Source organism: Salmo salar, chromosome ssa05, assembly GCF_905237065.1.
Source record: "Salmo salar chromosome ssa05, Ssal_v3.1, whole genome shotgun sequence".
Lineage (NCBI taxonomy): Eukaryota > Metazoa > Chordata > Actinopteri > Salmoniformes > Salmonidae > Salmo > Salmo salar.
Genome location: NC_059446.1, coordinates 7,926,877 through 7,946,860, shown reverse-complemented (window position 1 = coordinate 7,946,860; position 19,984 = coordinate 7,926,877). Strand labels below are relative to the sequence as shown.

The window sequence follows — 19,984 nt, the reverse complement described above, 5'->3', positions numbered from 1 at the left end:
TGAACTTGATTGAACAAAACATGCATGTATTGTATAACATAATGTCCTAGGAGTGTCATCTGATGAAGATCATCAAAGGTTAGTGCTGCATTTAGCTGTGGTTTGGGTTTATGTGGTTGGTTGGTTTTGTATTTCGCGCCGTGCGATGCCATTGGCTAGGGGTTCCGCTAGCGGAACGTCTGTCCTCAACAGGTTAAAGTTCATCTTACAGTCACCTAGAGAGAGAGAGAGAGAGAGAGAGAGAGAGAGAGAGAGAGAGAGAGAGAGAGAGAGAGAGAGAGAAACAGTGATTGACATTGATTGCCTTTGCAGTATAGCGTTTAATGGCAGCATTACAGTTTTTTCCAACTGCTTACACACAAAATCTTTTCATGTCACACGATTTTCGAAACCTCTCACTCAAAGTGCAAAACTACACACCAAATATCCAAAACCATAAGCTATTTCTCAGCCTTTGACTCAGTTGTCAATTGCATAAAACACTTTTTTTCAAAACACTACACACAAGTCTCTACCTAAAACACAAAAATCTAACAAGTGACTTGCTTTCCTTTTCCAAACACAACCAATCAAAATGCTACACTTATTCACCAGGTCACACACACTCCTCACATGTGCAAACTCTAATTGCTTAACTGATCACTAACCAATCACTGCTTTACTGTAGTATAGGCCTATAAATAGGTCAAAGGTCAGATTACCTGTTTTGAACAATAGACAGAGAGCAAGAGGAGGAGTAGGAGGGAGAGGCAGGGGACAACAACGAGGACAAATTCAAAGACGAGGAAGAAGAGGACGAGGGCAAAGAAGAGAAGGAAGGAGAGCCATCTCTGATGAGATTAGGGCAACACTTGTTGATCATGTGATCAACCACGGTTTGACCATGAGAGAGGCTGGACTGAGAGTCCAGCCCCACTTGAGTCGATTTACAGTGGCGTCCATAATTCGAACTTTCAGAAATGAGAACAGGTATGCAACTATCTAATGACTATTTTAGCATTACAGTAATGTACTGTAAAATACGTATGACTGCATAGTATTGCATAAACATTTGTAACTCTAAGCCATCCATTTACTGCACTGCATTGAATGAATGAGGTTGGATATCATGCTGTACTACCTTTTTTTTGTACATTGTTTACAGTTCCTATGCTGAACACATACTGTGTTTGAATTCTGTACAGAGTGGAAAGGCAAAGACATCATGGAGGACGAGGACGCTTGTTTACAGATGTACAAGAGACTGCAATTATAAATATGGTTTTGGCCAACAATGCAATTAGGATTCGAGAGATAAGAGAGCATATCTTGAATAATGACACCATATTTAACAACATCAATGATGTAAGCCTGTCGACCATACAACGCATCCTCCGACGGCACCGAGTGATGATGAAACAACTTTACAAGGTGCCATTTGAGAGAAACGCCGACAGAGTCAAGAATATGCGACATGACTTTGTAGAGGTATGTATGCAACACTACTTCTAGTACTTCAGACATACCATATTTACTCATCTGTATATCCTTTTGTCTGTTACAGAGAGTATTGGAGCTGGATGCCCATGTAATTCGCCATTAATTTATTTATGTGGATGAGGTTGGCTTCAACCTCACCAAAACCAGGCGCCGTGGAAGAAATGTAATAGGACAGAGGGAAATTACCAATGTCCCTGGACAGCGTGGGGGTAATATAACTGTGCTGCCATCCCTCAAAACGGGGTCCTCCATCACAATGCCACACTGGGTCCGTACAACACCGGCCATATGCTCACTTTTCTGGATGCAATTTACACAATGCTTGTCCCTGACCTAGATCGGGAGCCTGCTAGATTTGTGGTTTTATGGGACAATGTTAGTTTTCACCGGGCTGTTCTGGTCCAAAACTGGTTTGCCACCCATCCACAATTTGTAGTTTTGTACCTACCCCCATATTCACCTTTTCTAAATCCCATAGAGGAATTCTTCTCAGCCTGGCGCTGGAAAGTGTATGATCGCCAACCCTATGTCCGCATGCCGCTTCTCCAGGCAATGGAGGACGCATGTGGGGACATAGAGGTTGCCTCTGTCCAAGGTTGGATACGCCATGCTAGGAGATACGTTTTCTCTTGCCAAACATCGAGGGAAGTATCTTGTGATGTGGACGAAGTATTGTGGCCAGACCCAGCCCGGAGAAGAGATGAAGCGTAGCTTAGCACTGGTGACTTGCCCCCCCCCGGGACCCCACACACACAATTGTGTTCTTTACTGTATTATAAAGAATATACTTTTGGTTTACATATGTTTATGGTTTTGTTGTATGCTACTGTATACAACAGTAATGTTTGGCCTAATAAATATTTTCTGTTTCCACACTGCATTGGTGTTAACAGTGTACTTGTTACCCCTCTCAGCAGATTACTTTCACTGTAGAACATTGTATTGAAATGTAGATATAAACCTATGAAAGACCAAAGAGCTTTAGATTTAGAACAACAGTGTTTACATGGTATATCCAAAAATGTACTATTATGAAAGCAGTGTTTCATTCTGACACGTGTTTATGGCATTTTGAATGCAGTGTTACATTTTGAAGGAGATGTGAGGCAGTTTTGGGAATTGTGTGTAGAGTTTTGAAAACGTGTGTAAGGAGTTGGAAAAAACTAATGTAAATGTTTACAATCATACCGATTTATACCATGGCATTGTTGAATACTTGTTTCTGATTGGCTTGAAGCGCATTCTAGAGCGTGCATTATTTTCCTATAACCCACAGTATAGTTGCACGGTAGAATTCAATGGCTACAGTTCATTCTTACACGTTCTATCTTTGAGCTGCTTTTGAAAGCAAAAGACAAATTGAAAACATTTTCATAATGGCAAGCTAGAACTGATGGTTTACTTAGATAAACCAGCTAAATTTGTTTGGTTACCACGGCAACTACTGTAGCTATCTAGTAAACTAGCTAGCTACTTCAGTGGATCATGAACACCTATCTAGCGGCAAAGGAACACATATCTAGCGGCAAATGTGTTAAATGATAGCCAAGGTATTAAAAAGGATAATCAACTTGGGGCACTATGCGTTCTCTGGAAAATAATGCAACTCCGTGGAAGGGTCACGTTATTCATTATTCACCATAGAACGAAAAGCCTAATTTATTATCCCTTACAGATGGACAGTAGACTATATGATGTAAATTTAAGTAACCCATGAAGGTGAAAGTGGACTGAATAGTGATCTGTTAAGTTAGGTAATAAATTATGAGAAGACGACAGGATGAGAAGAGTGTCTGGGTAGATATACCACCATGTTGCTTCCACCTATCCAAACCCCTCAGCTCTACAGGAGGGTTTAGGGATTCATTAGACAGTAACCTCTCAGCTCTACAGGAGAGTTTAGGGGTTCATTAGACAGTAACCTCTCAGCTCTACAGGAGGGTTTAGGGATTCATTAGACAGTAACCTCTCAGCTCTACAGGACGGTTTAGGGATTCATTAGACAGTAACCTCTCAGCTCTACAGGAGGGTTTAGGGATTCATTAGACAGTAACCTCTCAGCTCTACAGGAGGGTTTAGGGATTCATTAGACAGTAACCTCTCAGCTCTACAGGAGGGTTTAGGGATTCATTAGACAGTAACCTCTCAGCTCTACAGGAGGGTTTAGGGATTCATTAGACAGTAACCTCTCAGCTCTACAGGAGGGTTTAGGGATTCATGTAACAGTAACCTCTCAGCTCTACAGGAGGGTTTAGGGATTCATTAGACAGTAACCTCTCAGCTCTACAGGAGGGTTTAGGGATTCATTAGACAGTAACCTCTCAGCTCTACAGGTGTAACGGCTGTCTTCATAAATGGACCAAGGCGCAGCAGGTATGTGAATACTCATATTTAATTACAAATAAGGAGTAAAGCATCCACATAACAATACAATAAAGGTGACAACAGCTACAGTTCTGCTGGCTAGAAACGCAGTGCAAAAACAACCACCCACAACCCCAAAGAAAAACACACACACCTATATAGGACTTCCAATCAAAGGCAACTCAACACACCTGCCTTCAATTGGAAGTCCCAATCAACAATACAAACATTCCCCATACACAAAACTGCCACGTCCTGACCCCAAAACTAAAACAATAGCTCCATCTGCTGGTCAGGACGTGACAGTACCCCCCTCAAGGTGCAGACCCCGGAATGCACCTACCAACAGAAAACACCAACAAAAAACCCATAAACAATAACCCCTAAACAATAAGGGAGGGAAGGGAGGGTGGCTGCCGTCACCGACGGCACTGTGCTACACCCTCCCTCCCCAACCCACCTATCCTGGAGGTGGCTCAGGTGCAGGACGTGGACCTCGCTCCACCTTCGGCGTCGCCCACTTTGGTGGCGCCGATAGCTGCGCCGGGCAGACGGGCCACTCGGGCTGACCCTGGCAGACGGACCACTCGGGCTGGGTCGGAGGACATGCGGGCCACTCGGGCTGGGTCGGAGGACATGCGGGCCACTCGGGCTGGGCCGGAGGGCAGGAGGGCCACTCTGGCAGCTCCGGGCAGTCTGGCCACTCTGGCAGCTCCGGGCAGTCTGGCCACTCTGGCAGCTCCGGGCAGTCTGGCAGCTCTGGCGACTTACGACTGGCGGGCAGCTCTGGCGACTTACGACTGGCGGGCAGCTCTGGCGACTTACGACTGGCGGGCAGCTCTGGCGACTTACGACTGGCGGGCAGCTCTGGCGACTTACGACTGGCGGGCAGCTCTGGCGACTTACGACTGGCGGGCAGCTCTGGTGACTGTTGACTGGCGGGCAGCTCTGGTGACTGTTGACTGGCGGGCAGCTCTGGTGACTGTTGACTGGCGGGCAGCACTGGTAACTGTTGACTGGCGGGCAGCTCTGGTGACTGTTGACTGGCGGGCAGCTCTGGTGACTGTTGACTGGCGGGCAGCTCTGGTGACTGTTGACTGGCGAGGCTGGGCTGACACACTAGACTCCTGATGCGTGGGGCTGGTATTGGACGTGCCAGCCTGGAGACACGCACCTCCATGCTAGTGCGTCTAGCGGGAAACACCGGACCGAAAGGGCGCACTGGCGGTCTTGAGTGCAGGGTTGGCATCACCCCTTCCGGCTCGATGCTCACCTTGCCCTGGCACCTGCGGGGCGCTGGTACTGGGCGAACTGGGCTGTGCGTCCGTATAGGCAAGATGGTGCGTACCTCAGCGTAACATGGCGCCCTCCACCTCATACGCACCTCCCTGTAGTCACGGGTAGCTGGCTTACGGCTCTTCCCTGGCCTGGCCAAGCTACCCGTGTGCCCCCCCCAAAACATTTATTGGGGGGTGCTTCTCGGGTTTCCTAAGCTCCCTTAACTTGTCCTCCCAGAATTGTCTTTCGTCCTGCCAGGTCCATTCCTTACGTTCCTCCTGGCGCTGCTCCTTCCTCTTCCGCTGCTTGGTCCTGGTTTGGTGGGTGGTTCTGTAACGACTGTCTTCATAAATGGACCAAGGCGCAGCAGGTATGTGAATACTCATATTTAATTACAAATAAGGAGTAAAGCATCCACATAACAATAAAATAAAGGTGACAACAGCTACAGTTCTGCAGGCTAGAAACGCAGTGCAAAAACAACCAACCACAACCCCAAAGAAAAACACACACACCTATATAGGACTTCCAATCAAAGGCAACTCAACACACCTGCCTTCAATTGGAAGTCCCAATCAACAATACAAACATTCCCCGTACACAAAACTGCCACGTCCTGACCCCAAAACTAAAACAATAGCTCCATCTGCTGGTCAGGACGTGACAACAGGAGGGTTTAGGGATTCATTAGACAGTAACCTCTCAGCTCTACAGGACGGTTTAGGGGTTCATTAGACAGTAACCTCTCAGCTCTACAGGAGGGTTTAGGGATTCATTAAACAGTAACCTCTCAGCTCTACAGGAGGGTTTAGGGATTCATTAGACAGTAACCTCTCAGCTCTACAGGAGGGTTTAGGGGTTCATTAGACAGTAACCTCTCAGCTCTACAGGAGGGTTTAGGGATTCATTAGTCTGGAAGAGTGACTCACAATAGATATTCAGGTGATTTTAGAGCTCGTACCTGATTGGTAGTTGCAGGACTCCCTGAAGAACAGGTATCCTCCGGGGGAGAGCCATCCCAGCATCCTCTCTGTTAGTGAAGTCAGCTCCTCGTCGCTCAGATACATCAGCAGCCAGTTGGAGAAGATGATGTCAAAACTGATGGGGGGGTACACATCAGAATAACATCATAACTGATGGGGGGGTACACATCAGAATAACATCATAACTGATGGGGGTACACATCAGAATAACATCATAACTGATGGGGGGTACACATCAGAATATCATCATAACTGATGGGGGTACACATCAGAATATCATCATAACTGATGGGGGTACACATCAGAATAACATCATAACTGATGGGGGGTACACATCAGAAAAACATCATAACTGATGGGGGGTACACATCAGAATAACATCATAACTGATGGGGGGTACACATCAGAATAACATCATAACTGATGGGGGGTACACATCAGAACAACATCATAACTGATGGGGGGTACACATCAGAATAACATCATAACTGATGGGGGGTACACATCAGAATAACATCATAACTGATGGGGGTACACATCAGAATAACATCATAACTGATGGGGGGGTACACATCAGAATAACATCATAACTGATGGGGGTACACATCAGAATAACATCATAACTGATGGGGGGTACACATCAGAATAACATCATAACTGATGGGGGGTACACATCAGAATAACATCATAACTGATGGGGGGTACACATCAGAATAACATCATAACTGATGGGGGGTACACATCAGAATAACATCATAACTGATGGGGGGTACACATCAGAATAACATCATAACTGATGGGGGGTACACATCAGAATAACATCATAACTGATGGGGGGTACACATCAGAATAACATCATAACTGATGGGGGTACACATCAGAATAACATCATAACTGATGGGGGGTACACATCAGAATAACATCATAACTGATGGGGGGTACACATCAGAATAACATCATAACTGATGGGGGGTTCACATCAGAATAACATCATAACTGATGGGGGTACACATCAGAATAACATCATAACTGATGGGGGGGTACACATCAGAATAACATCATAACTGATGGGGGGTACACATCAGAATAACATCATAACTGATGGGGGGGTACACATCAGAATAACATCATAACTGATGGGGGGGTACACATCAGAATAACATCATAACTGATGGGGGGGTTCACATCAGAATAACATCATAAGCCTGATAATAAGATGTTATAAAGGCTCACAAAAGTTTAGAACAAGTAGTAATGACCATCGGCTTTAGGCAAACATGCGTCCCAAATGGCACCATAGTCTCCATATAGTGCACTACTTTTGACTGGAGCTCTATGGTCCCTGGTCAAAAGTAGTGCACTACGTAGGGAATAGGGTGTCATTTGGGACACAGAGAGTGTCATCTGATATTAGTGCACTCAGTTCCAACCGAAGGCGAAGGCATAGGTGAGACATCTCATCAAACCAGTTTTAAAAAACAACACTACCTTAGTCATAGACTTTGAACATGTTTCGCTACGCCTTATCAATCCAAAGTCATAATGTCAATATCTTTATGCAAACAAAACACCCAAAAAATCTGAGAACTTTTCTTATCTTGCTAAGTTTACCAGTAAACTACCAGAATTTTGTTAACTTTCAACAGAATATATGGCATTTTAGAAGATAAATTCAAGTGTCCTTTTTGGGTACTTCAGATTATCACAGGTGTCTGTAATTATCTCTGGCCCTCTGTGTGGCCTTATAACATGGAAAATATACAAGATGAATTTAAAATAAACAATAGAATGACAAAACATCATCTTAAATACAATATAAACCATTCAGCATTAAATATACTTTATATTATTTTGTACAGACTTTGCTCTACTATGTGAATATATCTGTTGTCAATGTTGAGGCCACGCTGGTGGCAGTAAATAGTAGCAAGAGTTAATTGAAAATAAAGCCATTGTTGATTAGATGCTTTTTTCATTCATTTGGCTATTTTCTCTTGAACCATCTGGTCTATCTACTAGAAACGCATGGACAATATGGACACAGATATAAAAAATGTATACTATATATTAATAATAATTTTTTACAGTTATACAAGTATAAATGACCAAAGTTACCATAGATTGCCATAGATTACCTCTTAATTACCCAAATTACAGAAGATTCTGGTAACTTTGGTAAATTACCGGTAGCTTTGCAACCTTACGCAAATCTGTTTAATAATATATTATATTATTATTATTATTATTATAAACATATCAAACAGCAGACCTGTTTTTGGGGAAGTCCAGCTTGGTGACATCTGCCTGGAGGAAGGAGGCGTTGCTATAGTGACTGTTGTCCTGTCTGTTCTTCTCCACGAAGCTCTCCATGAAGTCGACCGCTGTCACGTGACTGGCCAGGGTCAACAGGTGGCTGGTGTATCTACTGGAAGAGACCAAACAAACAAACACAAAGGTCAAACACCTCCACATCAGACAGCGAGTGTCAAACTGCTAACAAGTGTCCACATCACCTGACCTGGAAAAACACAGGTCCCCATCATAGCCCATGGCCAGGGAGTTTTCCCCTGTCAGGTCACATGGTCAGTTAAACATCATGGCTCTACAGAGATCATGACACAGTACATGCTTGCTGTTATTAACAGTCTATCTGGTCAGTTGTTTTATAGATATAGTTCAATAGACCCACTGACCCGATGCCGGCGCCCAGCTCCAGGACCCTCTGGCCGGAAAGGCTGGGCAGCAGGGAGAGGATCTCAGGCAGTTCGTGCTGGGTCAGCTCCTGGGCATGAGAGTCCAACATCATTTCCTCAACCGTGGCCTGGCGGCTGTGCTCCTTCCAGAACTCTGTCATCGTACTCCTCTCTACTCAGTGGAGAGACGAGGGAGACAAGAACTAAAGCAAACTGCTGGACAAATACACACCAAAACCAACACCAACATACTGTATTTCTATATATTGTTTTATGTGCCCAGTCTGTGTTTTATTTTGATAATAATTGTCATTCTTTATGAGTTTTATACTGTAGTGTTACTACAGCATGAGAGCAACAAGAGGTACAACTCCCCATAACAAGAGGTACAACTCCCCATAACAAGAGGTACAGCTCTCCATAACTCTAAAGAGCAACAACAAGAGGTACAGCTCCCCATAACAAGAGGTACAGCTCCCCATAACAAGAGGTACAACTCCCCATAACAAGAGGTACAACTCCCCATAACAAGAGGTACAACTCCCCATAACAAGAGGTACAACTCCCCAGAACTCTAAAGAGCAACAAGAGGTATTAGTGAGGTCGGGTACTGATGTTGGGCGATGAGGCCTGGCTCGCAGTCAGCGTTCCAATTAATCCCTAAGGTGTTTGACTGGGTTGAGGTTAGGGCTCTATGCAGGCCTGTCAAGTTCTTCCACACCGATCTCGACAAACCATTTCTGTATGGACCTCGCTTTGTGCACTGGGGCATTGTCATGCTGAAACAAGAAAGGGCCTTCTCCAAACTGTTGCCACAAAGTTGGAAGCACATAATTAGAATGTCATTGTATGCTGTGGCATTAAGATTTCCCTTCACTGGAACTAAGGGCCTAGCCCGAACCATGAAAAACAGCCCCAGAACATTATTCCTCCTCCACCAAACTTTACAGTTGCCACTATGCATTGGGGCAGGTAGCGTTCTCCTGGCATCCGCCAAACCCAGATTCGTCCGTCGGACTGCCAGATGGTGAAGCACGATTCATCACTCCAGAGAACGCGTTTCCACTGCTCCAGTATATATATAGTGTAACTGCAGCAGCTATCGCTATTAGTAGCCAACTAGCCTACTATCAATGTATCATCTAGTAGTTATAGTGGTTCCCAACTCCGGTCCTCGAGTACCCCCCAACAGTTCACATTTTCATTGTAGCCTTGGACAAGCACACCTGATTCAACTAATCATCAGGCCCTCAATTAGTTGAATTAGGTACGTTTATCCGCGGCTACAACAAAAATGTGTACTGTTGGGAGTACTGGAGGACCGGAGTTGTAAACCGCTGTAATTGTACAGTGTAATTTACAGTAAACCATTCCAGGATTGATCTACATCAGTTAGGATTACTTCCATCACGTACATGAACAGAGTAAACTCCGAGCACATGTTGGGACAAAACAAACCTTGTAATTATTCACTTCTGACAAGAAAATGTCCATCACATTTTAATAAACCCACACTGTTACAGTCGATAGAGAAGAGGATGGAAACCATATCATTCTTACCTTTGATGTCCATGTTTGATGAAGTTCAAAACAGTTTAAATTGTAAGAACAATTGTCAGTCTTAGTGTTCAGTGACTCTAACAGCACCAACTATCCGCCGATGGTATCAACTGTTATCACTGTCAGACTAATGGAAACTTGTTGCGACTGCTCGTGTTCAAATAACCGGTGACATAAGTGCGTGTAGGAGTTGGCTTTCCATATCGACAGGTACAGAACTGACCATTCCGATGCTCCGAATATGAGGGGAGGGGAGAGAACAATTACGCATGAATAATCATCTGGGTAAAAAAGGGGACGGCACGGGATTTTCCTTACCTTACAGACCATGCCCGTTGAAGAACCGAGCTGGTGAGATGTCACTTATTCAGGAGGAGGAGATAAAACGATATTGAGTCATCCATCCATGTGGTATAAAAAAATAAGAGTAAGATGAATGTAAATAAGGGCGTATTAAAGGTATAACCGGTGGTCTGTGCACAGGGTGTCTGCGTGCGTTATCTTACCGAGGTTGAAACGAGTCCCTTTCGTCCCAAATGTGCTGACACCGTTGGGATGGAGTCGCTCATGTGTGGCATGTACGCATACCCGGATTGCGCAATATTGCCTCATGCAGCTGCTTTCTTTAAAAGCTTGTTCTTTTTAAAGGGCCAGCCTGAGCCAGGTAGTGCTCGGTTCATATTGACGATGATGATGAAACTCACGCAGCAGATGACATGACCAGACGACAACATTTTTATTTTTTTATTTTGAATTGAGGAATTACACATTTTCTTTCCATAGTGGGAAGCCAGGTGTTATGAGAAGCACATCCATTTCAAAATGGGCATAATTACAATACATGTTATTACCAACAAAAAAACCAAAAAACATTCAATGTTGTTTCAAATGGCTATGATAAAATAACATTAAGAGAGAGTGAGAGAACGAGAGAGAGTTTGGGCACATTCCTCTGCCCAGGCGTTGCTGACGCCTGTCAGACTTTACAACGCCCAGATAGGTGTTGTACATATTAGCTAACAACATGATCTGTTATAGCAATCTGTCAGTCCATGACACAGTTGATGACGTGGCACGCAACCATCGGTCGATTCATGCAACGTCTGTGCGTGTGAGAGAAATATGGAGTGAGAGAGATGGAGGGAGCGAGAGATGGAGTGAGAGATGGAGAGAGATGGAGTGAGAGAGAGATGGAGTGAGAAAGAGATGGAGTGAGAGAAAGATGGAGAGGGAGAGCGATGGAGTGAGAGAGAGATGGAGTGAGAGAGATGGAGGGAGCGAGAGATGGAGTGAGAGAGTGATGGCAGGCCCACTCGTGCCCAGGGTTGGGGAGTAACGCATTACATGTAATCAGTTACATGTAAGGGATTTCAAAAAACACGTTACCAGCAAAAATATCGTAATCACATTACAGATACTTTTGAAAAACTATATGATTTCTTCAAGGATTACTTTTAAATTCTGAAAGGATGTTTTCAAAATTTCATTCAATTCAGCATTGAAAAAAGGCGCAAGTTTTAAGTTGATTCAACCTGAGCGAGTCTGACCACAAGTCAGAGACCACTATGATAACACACCAAATGTGTTTGATGGATCGTGGGAAAAGAGGAGGCTACAGTCCAAGCTATGTCTTCCAATGGTGAGACTGCTGTTGGCATCCGAAGATGATCCAACTTGAATAAACGCTTGGAGCAGCAGTGGTGTAGTCTACGGCGATACGGATATCACTTATTTGATGTGAATCACACTGCCGTTCTGTCATTTAGCTTTACGGATTGTGATTGTTGTGGATGGCTATTCAAAAATCTAAATGTGCATTTGAACCCAATAATGGTTGAATGCAAGAAGTTTAAACTGCCTATCAATCTTTTGTTTTTTTAAACCAGTGGACAGCCAGTGAAAAATGCGCTCTTGCAACACCTGCGTAGTGGAATAATGGAAGAAAAGTGAGGATTGTATTGCTCAATGTAATTCATGCTGAAAAAAAATCAATGGGCCTAATGCTCAAACATGCTCAAACTCGCACACATTTGATCGACTTAAAGGGGCAATCTGTAGTTGCTACATCCATTTTTGCACTTATAAGTTATATATATACTTTACCAGTGAAAAGTTTGGACAGACCTACTCATTACAGGGTTTTTCTTTATTTTTACTATTTTCTACATTGTAGAATAATAGTGAAGACATCAACACTATGAAATAACACATATGGAATTATGTAGTAACCAAAAAAGTGTTAAATAAATAAAAATATATTTGATATTTGAGATTCTTCAAAGTAGTCACCCTTTGCCTTGATGACAGCTTTGCACACTCTTGGCATTCTCTCAACCAGCTTCACCTGGAATGCTTTTCCAACAGTCTTGAAGAAATTCCCACATTTTCTCAAATGTTTGTATAGTCTCATAACATGGTTAAAACAATCATTTTGATATCATGGATGGTCAGTCTTTGAGAGTGGTTACATTTCTCCAGGCCAATCCCTCAGCTTTTTACCAAAACACAGGCTGGGCACCGTTTTGTTATTGTTTCGTCTGTGGATTTGCCTTTTAAACAGCTGCATATTATGAAGATATCAAAGTTGCACCTGCAAAAAGGTAAACAATAGGCCTATAGCAAATGCAGCATATGGCATACATTTTTCACATGTAAATAGCACTTTCAGTAGTGCTCAAAGCATGCCATTTTATGAGAGCAGCATTTATTTTTCAACTCGAATCAATGAGCCCAATCAGTCGTCCATGACAACAAAATCATAAACAACAGAGTAGGGCTGGCTAATAAGTCCTTAGTTTTGGGGTTATGCTCAGGTTAAACAATTTGGCTAATCTATACTTCCATATTTCCAAGTCCTAGTCTTGAAGATCAAGGGGTATAACATTTATTGGAATGACTGCAATTCTGATAGACTTTGGTTTTTATGTAAACATATAATTTAATCATATTATTATATGTAGTAGAAAGTGATGGGTTAGAAGAAGCCTACATAACCAACCCATAAAGTAAAATTGAACATCCATATATGTCCAGCTATGTAAACTTTAACATTGGTTTATCCTGCAATAGATGTCGTTCAATTGGTAACATACATTTTTGTCTTCTTCTAATGCCTCTTAAGGGGAAAGTAATCTAAAAGTAACAGAATGTAATCAGAATACGTTACTGAGTTTGAGTAAAAAATGTATGCTACTGATTACAATTTTGGTCAGGTACAGTGCCTTGCAAAAGTATTCATTTCCCCTGGCAATTTTCCTATTTTGTTGCATTAAAACCTGTAATTTAAATGGATTTTTATTTGGATTTCATGTAATGGACATACACACAATAGTGAAATGAAAAAAAACTACCTGTTTCAACAAAAAAAAAAAAAATTTAATGGAAAAGTGTTGCGTGCATATGTGTTCGCCCCCTCTGTTATGAAGCCCCCTAAATAAGATCTGGTGCAACCAACTACCTTCAGAAGTCACATAATTAGTTAAATAAAGTCAACCTGTGTGCAATCGAAGTGTCACATGATCTGTCACATGATCTCAGTATATATACACCTGTTCTGAAAGGCCCCAGAGTCTGCCACACCACGAAGCAAGGGGCACCACCAAGCAAGCGGCACCATGAAGACCAAGGAGCTCTCCAAACAGGTCAGGGACAAAGTTGTGGACAAGTACAGATCTGGGTTGGGTTATAAAAAAATACCAGAAACTTTGAACATCCCACGGAGCACCATTAAATCCATTATTAAAAAATAGAAAGAATATGGCAACACAAAAAACCTGCCAAGAGAGGGTCGCCCACCAAAACACACGGACCAGGCAAGGAGGGCATTAATCAGAAAGGCAACAAAGAGACCAAAGATAACCCCGAAGGAGCTGCAAAGCTCCACAGCGGAGTTTGGAGTATCTGTCCATAGGACCACTTTAAGCCGTACACTCCACGGGGGTGGGCTTTACGGAAGAGTGGCCAGAAAAAGCCATTGCTTAAAGAAAAAAAATAAGGAAACATGTTTGGTGCGAAACTACCCGACTACCCAACCATATGGAAGAGGGTACTCTGGTCAGATGAGACTAAAATGTTGCTTTTTGGCCATCAAGGAAAACGCTATGTCTGGCGCAAACCCAGCACCTCTCATCACCCCAATAACACCATCCTTGCCGATGAAAAACATCCCCACAGAATGATGCTGCCACCACCATGCTTCACTGTGGGGATGTTTTTCATTGGCAAGGATGGTGTTATTGGGGTGATGAGAGGTGCTGGGTTTGCGCCAGACATAGCGTTTTCTTTAAGCAATGGCTTTTTCTGGCCACTCTTCCGTAAAGCCCAGCTCTGTGGAGTGTACGGCTTAAAGTGGTCCTATGGACAGATACTCCAAACTCTGCTGGGGAGCTTTGCAGCTCCTTCGGGGTTATCTTTGGTCTCTTTGTTGCCTTTCTGATTAATGCCCTCCATGCCTGGTCCGTGAGTTTTGGTGGGCGACCCTCTCTTGGCAGGTTTTTTGTGTTTGATGTTTGTCATTGGCAAGGACTGGGTAACTGGTCAGAATTTAAGGAATGGTGGATGGTGCTAAATACAGGCAAATTCTTGAAGGAAACCTGTTTCAGTCTTCCAGAGATTTGAGACTGGGACGGAGGTTCACCTTCCAGCAGGACAATGACCCTAAGCATACTGCTAAAGCAACACTTGAGTGTTTTAAGGGGAAACATTTAAATGTCTTGGAATGGCCTAGTCAAAACCCAGACCTCAATCCAATTGAGAATCTGTGGTATGACTTAAAGATTGCTGTACACCAGCGGGACCCATCCAACTTGAAGGAGCTGGAGCAGTTTTGCCTTGAAGAATGGGCAAGAATTCCAGGTCTAGATGTGCCAAGCTTATAGAGACATACCCCAAGAGACTTGCAGCTGTAATTGCTGCAAAAGGTGACTCTACAAAGTATGGGCTTTGGGGGGGGGTGAATATTATGCACGCTCAAGTTTTCAGTTTTGTTATTTCTTGTTTGTTTCACAATAAAATATATTTTGCATCGTCAAAGTGGTAGGCATGTTGTGTAAATCAAATGATACAAACCCCCCAAAAATCCATTTTAATTCCAGGTTGTAAGGCAACAAAATAGGAAAAATGCCAAGAGGGGTGAATACATTCGAAAGCCACTGTAACTGATTACATTTAGAAAGTAACCTATCCAATCCTGCTCGTGGCTGGCCTTGATGACACACAATGTCAATATGTAACCTGCTGTGTGTAGTTGATAACTGGTTTGACATTTAACACAATTTCAACACAACTTCCAAAGTTCAATGCTAGTGGTCAGATGGCATGGCCACGGGGGCTTTTGTTTTTGGAAACCTTTACCTCATACTGGGTCATGTTAGACAGGCTATACAGTCGTGGCCAAAAGTTTTGAGAATGACACAAATATTAATTTCCACAAAGTACTCAGTGTCTTTAGATATTTTTGTCAGATGTTACTATGGAATACTGAAGTATAAGTACAAGCAATAATTGTCAAAGGCTTTTATTGTCAATTACATGAAGTTGATGCAAGAGTCAATATTTGCAGTGTTGACCCTTCTTTCTCAATACCTCTGCAATCTGCCCTGGCATGCTGTCAAATAACTTCTGGGCCACATCCTGACTGATGGCAGCCCATTCTTGCATAATCAATGCTTGGAGTTTGTCAGAATTTGTGGGTTTTTGTTTGTCCACCCGTCTCTTGAGGATTGACCACAAGCTTCTCAATGGGATTAAGTTCTGGGGAGTTTCCTGGCCATGGACCCAAAATATTGATGTTTTGTTCCCACTTTTGGCTTATGGCAAGGTGCTCCATCATGCAGGAAAGGCATTGTTTGTCACCAAACTGTTCCTGGATGGTTGAGAGAAGTTGCTCTCGGAGGATGTGTTGGTACCATTCTTCATTCATGGCTGTGATCTTAGTCAAAATTGTGAGTGAGCCCACTCCCTTGGCTGAGAAGCAACCCCACACATGAATGGTCTCAGGATGCTTTACTGTTGGCATGACACAGGACTGATGGTAGCGCTCACCTTGTCTTCTCCGGACAAGCTTTTTTTCCGGATGCCCCAAACAATTGGAAAGGGGATTCATCAGAGAAAATGACTTTACCCCAGTCCTCAGCAGTCCAATCCCTGTACCTTTTGCAGAATATCAGTCTGTCCCTGCTGTTTTTCCTGGAGAGAAGTGGCTTACTTGCTGCCCTTCTTGACACCAAGCCCTCCTCCAAAAGTCTTCGCCTCACTGTGCGTGCAGATGCACTCACACCTGCCTGCTGCCATTCCTGAGCAAGCTCTGTACTGGTGGTGCCCCCATCCTGCAGCTGAATCAACTTTAGGAGACGGTCCTGGCGCTTGCTGGACTTTCTTGGGCGCCCTGAAGCCTTCTTCACAACAATTGAACCACTCTCCTTGAAGTTCTTGATGATCCGATAAATGGTTGATTTAGGTGCAATCTTACTGGCAGCAATATCCTTGCCTGTGAAGCCCTTTTTGTGCAAAGCAATGATGACAATGATTCCAAGCACCACCCTCCTTTTGAAGCTTACAGTCTGTTATTCGAACTCAATCAGCATGACAGAGTGATCTCCAGCCTTGTCCTCGTCAACACTCACACCTGTGTTAACGAGAGAATCACTGACATGATGTCAGCGTGTCCTTTTGTGGCAGGGCTGAAATACAATGGAAATGTTTTTTGGGGGATTCAGTTCATTTGCATGGCAAAGAGGGACTTTGCAATTAATTGCAATTCATCTGATCACTCTTCATAACATTCTGGAGTATATGCAAATTGCCATCATACAAACTGAGGCAGCAGACTTTGTGAAAATTAATATTTGTGTCAATCTCAAAACTTTTGGCCACGACTGTACTAACTGCACGAGTTGGATTGTTGTACCTACTCCCCCCCCCCCAGAGGATGTAGGGTCTAGAGCAGGCCTGGGCAACTCCAGTCCTCGGGAGCCTGATTCGTGTCACACTTTTCCCTAGCAAACACATCTGATTTAAATTAATTGCATTTTTAACTAAAGTTCATGATTAGTTGATTATTGGAGTCAGGTGTGTTAGCTTGGCTGGGACAAAAGTGTGACATCAATCAGGCCCCCGAGGACTGGATTTGCCCAGGCCTGGTAGTGGAACAATAGAGGGGATACGAGACATTCTACTAAATGACACTATATGCTTATTTTTATGTGATTTTTTTAAATTCCCTTGTTAAAAGTTTACTCTGGCACTGTATATGATTGGAAGATCTGGTCAATAGATACTTTGGTTGTAATGATTGATTTGGAGGCTAGACACAAGATGAAGTTTTGGGTAAAAGTTCAGGATGACACACTGGAGCAGGGGCGAAAATCTGATATCAACTTTGGGGGGGACAATTACATGACATTTTCTCAAGAGCAGTATAGTAGACTAACCGGGCTGTATACTAGACTAAGGGGCTGTATGCTAGACTAAGAGGCTGTATACTAGACTAAGGGGCTGTATACTAGACTAAGGGGCTGTATACTAGACTAAGGGGCTGTATACTAGGCTAAGGGGCTGTATACTAGACTAAGGGTCTGTATACTAGACTAAGGGTCTGTATACTAGACTAAGAGGCTGTATACTAGATTAAGGGGCTGTATACTAGACTAAGGGGCTGTACACTAGACTAAGGGTCTGTATACTAGACTAAGAGGCTGTATACTAGATTAAGGAGCTGTATACTACACTAAGGGGCTGTATACTAGACTAAGGGGCTGTATACTAGACTAAGGGGCTGTATACTAGATTAAGGGGCTGTATACTAGACTAAGGGGCTGTATACTAGGCTAAGGGTCTGTATACTAGACTAAGGGGCTGTATACTAGACGAAGGGGCTGTACACTAGATTAAGGGGCTGTACACTAGACTAAGGGGCTGTATACTAGATTAAGGGGCTGTATACTAGACTAAGGAGCTGTATACTACACTAAGGGTCTGTATACTAGACTAAGGGGCTGTATACTAGACTAAGGAGCTGTATAGTACACTAAGGGTCTGTATACTAGACTAAGGGGCTGTATACTAGACTAAGGGGCTGTATACTAGATTAAGGGGCTGTATACTAGACTAAGGAGCTGTATACTACACTAAGGGTCTGTATACTAGACTAAGGGGCTGTATACTAGACTAAGGGGCTGTACACTAGACTAAGGGGCTGTATACTAGATTAAGGGGCTGTATACTAGATTAAGGGGCTGTATACTAGACTAAGGGGCTGTATACTAGACTAAGGGGCTGTATACTAGACTAAGGGGCTGTATACTACACTAAGGGGCTGTATACTAGACTAACGGGGCTGTATACTAGATTAAGGGGCTGTATACTAGATTAAGGGGCTGTATACTAGACTAAGGGGCTGTATACTAGACTAAGGGGCTGTATACTAGACTAAGGGGCTGTATACTAGGCTAACGGGCTGTTTACTAGACTAAGGGGCTGTATACTAGACTAAGAGGCTGTATACTAGACTAAGGGGCTGTATACTAGGCTAACGGGCCATATAGTAGACTAACCGGGCTGTATACTAGACTAAGGGGCTGTATGCTAGACTAAGAGGCTGTATACTAGACTAAGGGGCTGTATACTAGACTAAGGGGCTGTATACTAGACTAAGGGGCTGTATACTAGGCTAAGGGGCTGTATACTAGACTAAGGGTCTGTATACTAGACTAAGGGTCTGTATACTAGATTAAGGAGCTGTATACTACACTAAGGGTCTGTATACTAGATTAAGGGGCTGTATACTATAGTAAGGGTCTGTATACTAGATTAAGGGTCTGTATACTAGATTAAGGGGCTGTATACTAGACTAAGAGGTTGTATACTAGATTAAGGAGCTGTATACTACACTAAGGGTCTGTATACTAGATTAAGGGGCTGTATACTAGATTAAGGGGCTGTATACTAGACTAAGGGGCTGTATACTAGACTAAGGGGCTGTATACTAGATTAAGGGGCTGTATACTAGACTAAGGGGCTGTATACTACACTAAGGGTCTGTATACTATAGTAAGGGGCTGTATACTAGACTAAGGGTCTGTATACTAGACTAAGGGGCTGTATACTAGGCTAAGGTGCTGTATACTAGGCTAAGGGGCTGTATACTAGACTAAGGGGCTGTATACTAGACTAAGGGGCTGTACACTAGACTAAGGGGCTGTACACTAGACTAAGGGGCTGTATACTAGGCTAAGGGTCTGTATACTAGACTAAGGGGCTGTATACTAGACTAAGGGGCTGTACACTAGATTAAAGGGCTGTATACTAGACTAAGGGGCTGTATACTAGATTAAGGGGCTGTATACTAGACTAAGGAGCTGTATACTACACTAAGGGTCTGTATACTAGACTAAGGGGCTGTATACTAGACTAAGGGGCTGTATACTAGATTAAGGGGCTGTATACTAGACTAATGGGCTGTATACTAGACTAAGAGGCTGTATACTAGACTAAGGGGCTGTATACTAGACTAAGGGGCTGTATACTACACTAAGGGGCTGTATACTAGACTAACGGGGCTGTATACTAGATTAAGGGGCTGTATACTAGACTAAGGGGCTGTATACTAGGCTAAGGGGCTGTATACTA

At 43.4% G+C, this 19,984-nt stretch overlaps 1 protein-coding gene, 2 long non-coding RNA genes and 1 pseudogene across 3 annotated transcripts in view; 1 reads left to right on the top strand and 3 right to left on the bottom strand.

Annotated features, from left to right (window-relative positions):
• Nucleotides 1-10,475, bottom strand: part of pmt (phosphoethanolamine methyltransferase) — a 57,895-nt gene extending 47,420 nt beyond the window's left edge. The window contains 4 exon segments of the mRNA NM_001173879.1: nucleotides 6,083-6,219; nucleotides 8,374-8,529; nucleotides 8,798-8,969; nucleotides 10,358-10,475. Of these exon segments, the coding sequence (NP_001167350.1) occupies nucleotides 6,083-6,219; nucleotides 8,374-8,529; nucleotides 8,798-8,969; nucleotides 10,358-10,370 (478 nt within the window). The 5' untranslated portion in view covers nucleotides 10,371-10,475.
• LOC123743233 (basic proline-rich protein-like) overlaps nucleotides 1-19,984 on the bottom strand; it is a 603,964-nt pseudogene that overhangs the window by 540,098 nt on the left and 43,882 nt on the right.
• On the bottom strand, nucleotides 1,275-6,076 carry LOC123743072 (uncharacterized). Its single transcript, XR_006769812.1, has 2 exons — nucleotides 5,909-6,076; nucleotides 1,275-3,797 (listed from the first exon to the last, which is right to left on the bottom strand). It is a non-coding gene; the product is annotated as an uncharacterized lncRNA (long non-coding RNA).
• On the top strand, nucleotides 3,589-5,863 carry LOC123743071 (uncharacterized). The gene is made up of 2 exons (XR_006769811.1): nucleotides 3,589-3,812; nucleotides 5,792-5,863. It is a non-coding gene; the product is annotated as an uncharacterized lncRNA (long non-coding RNA).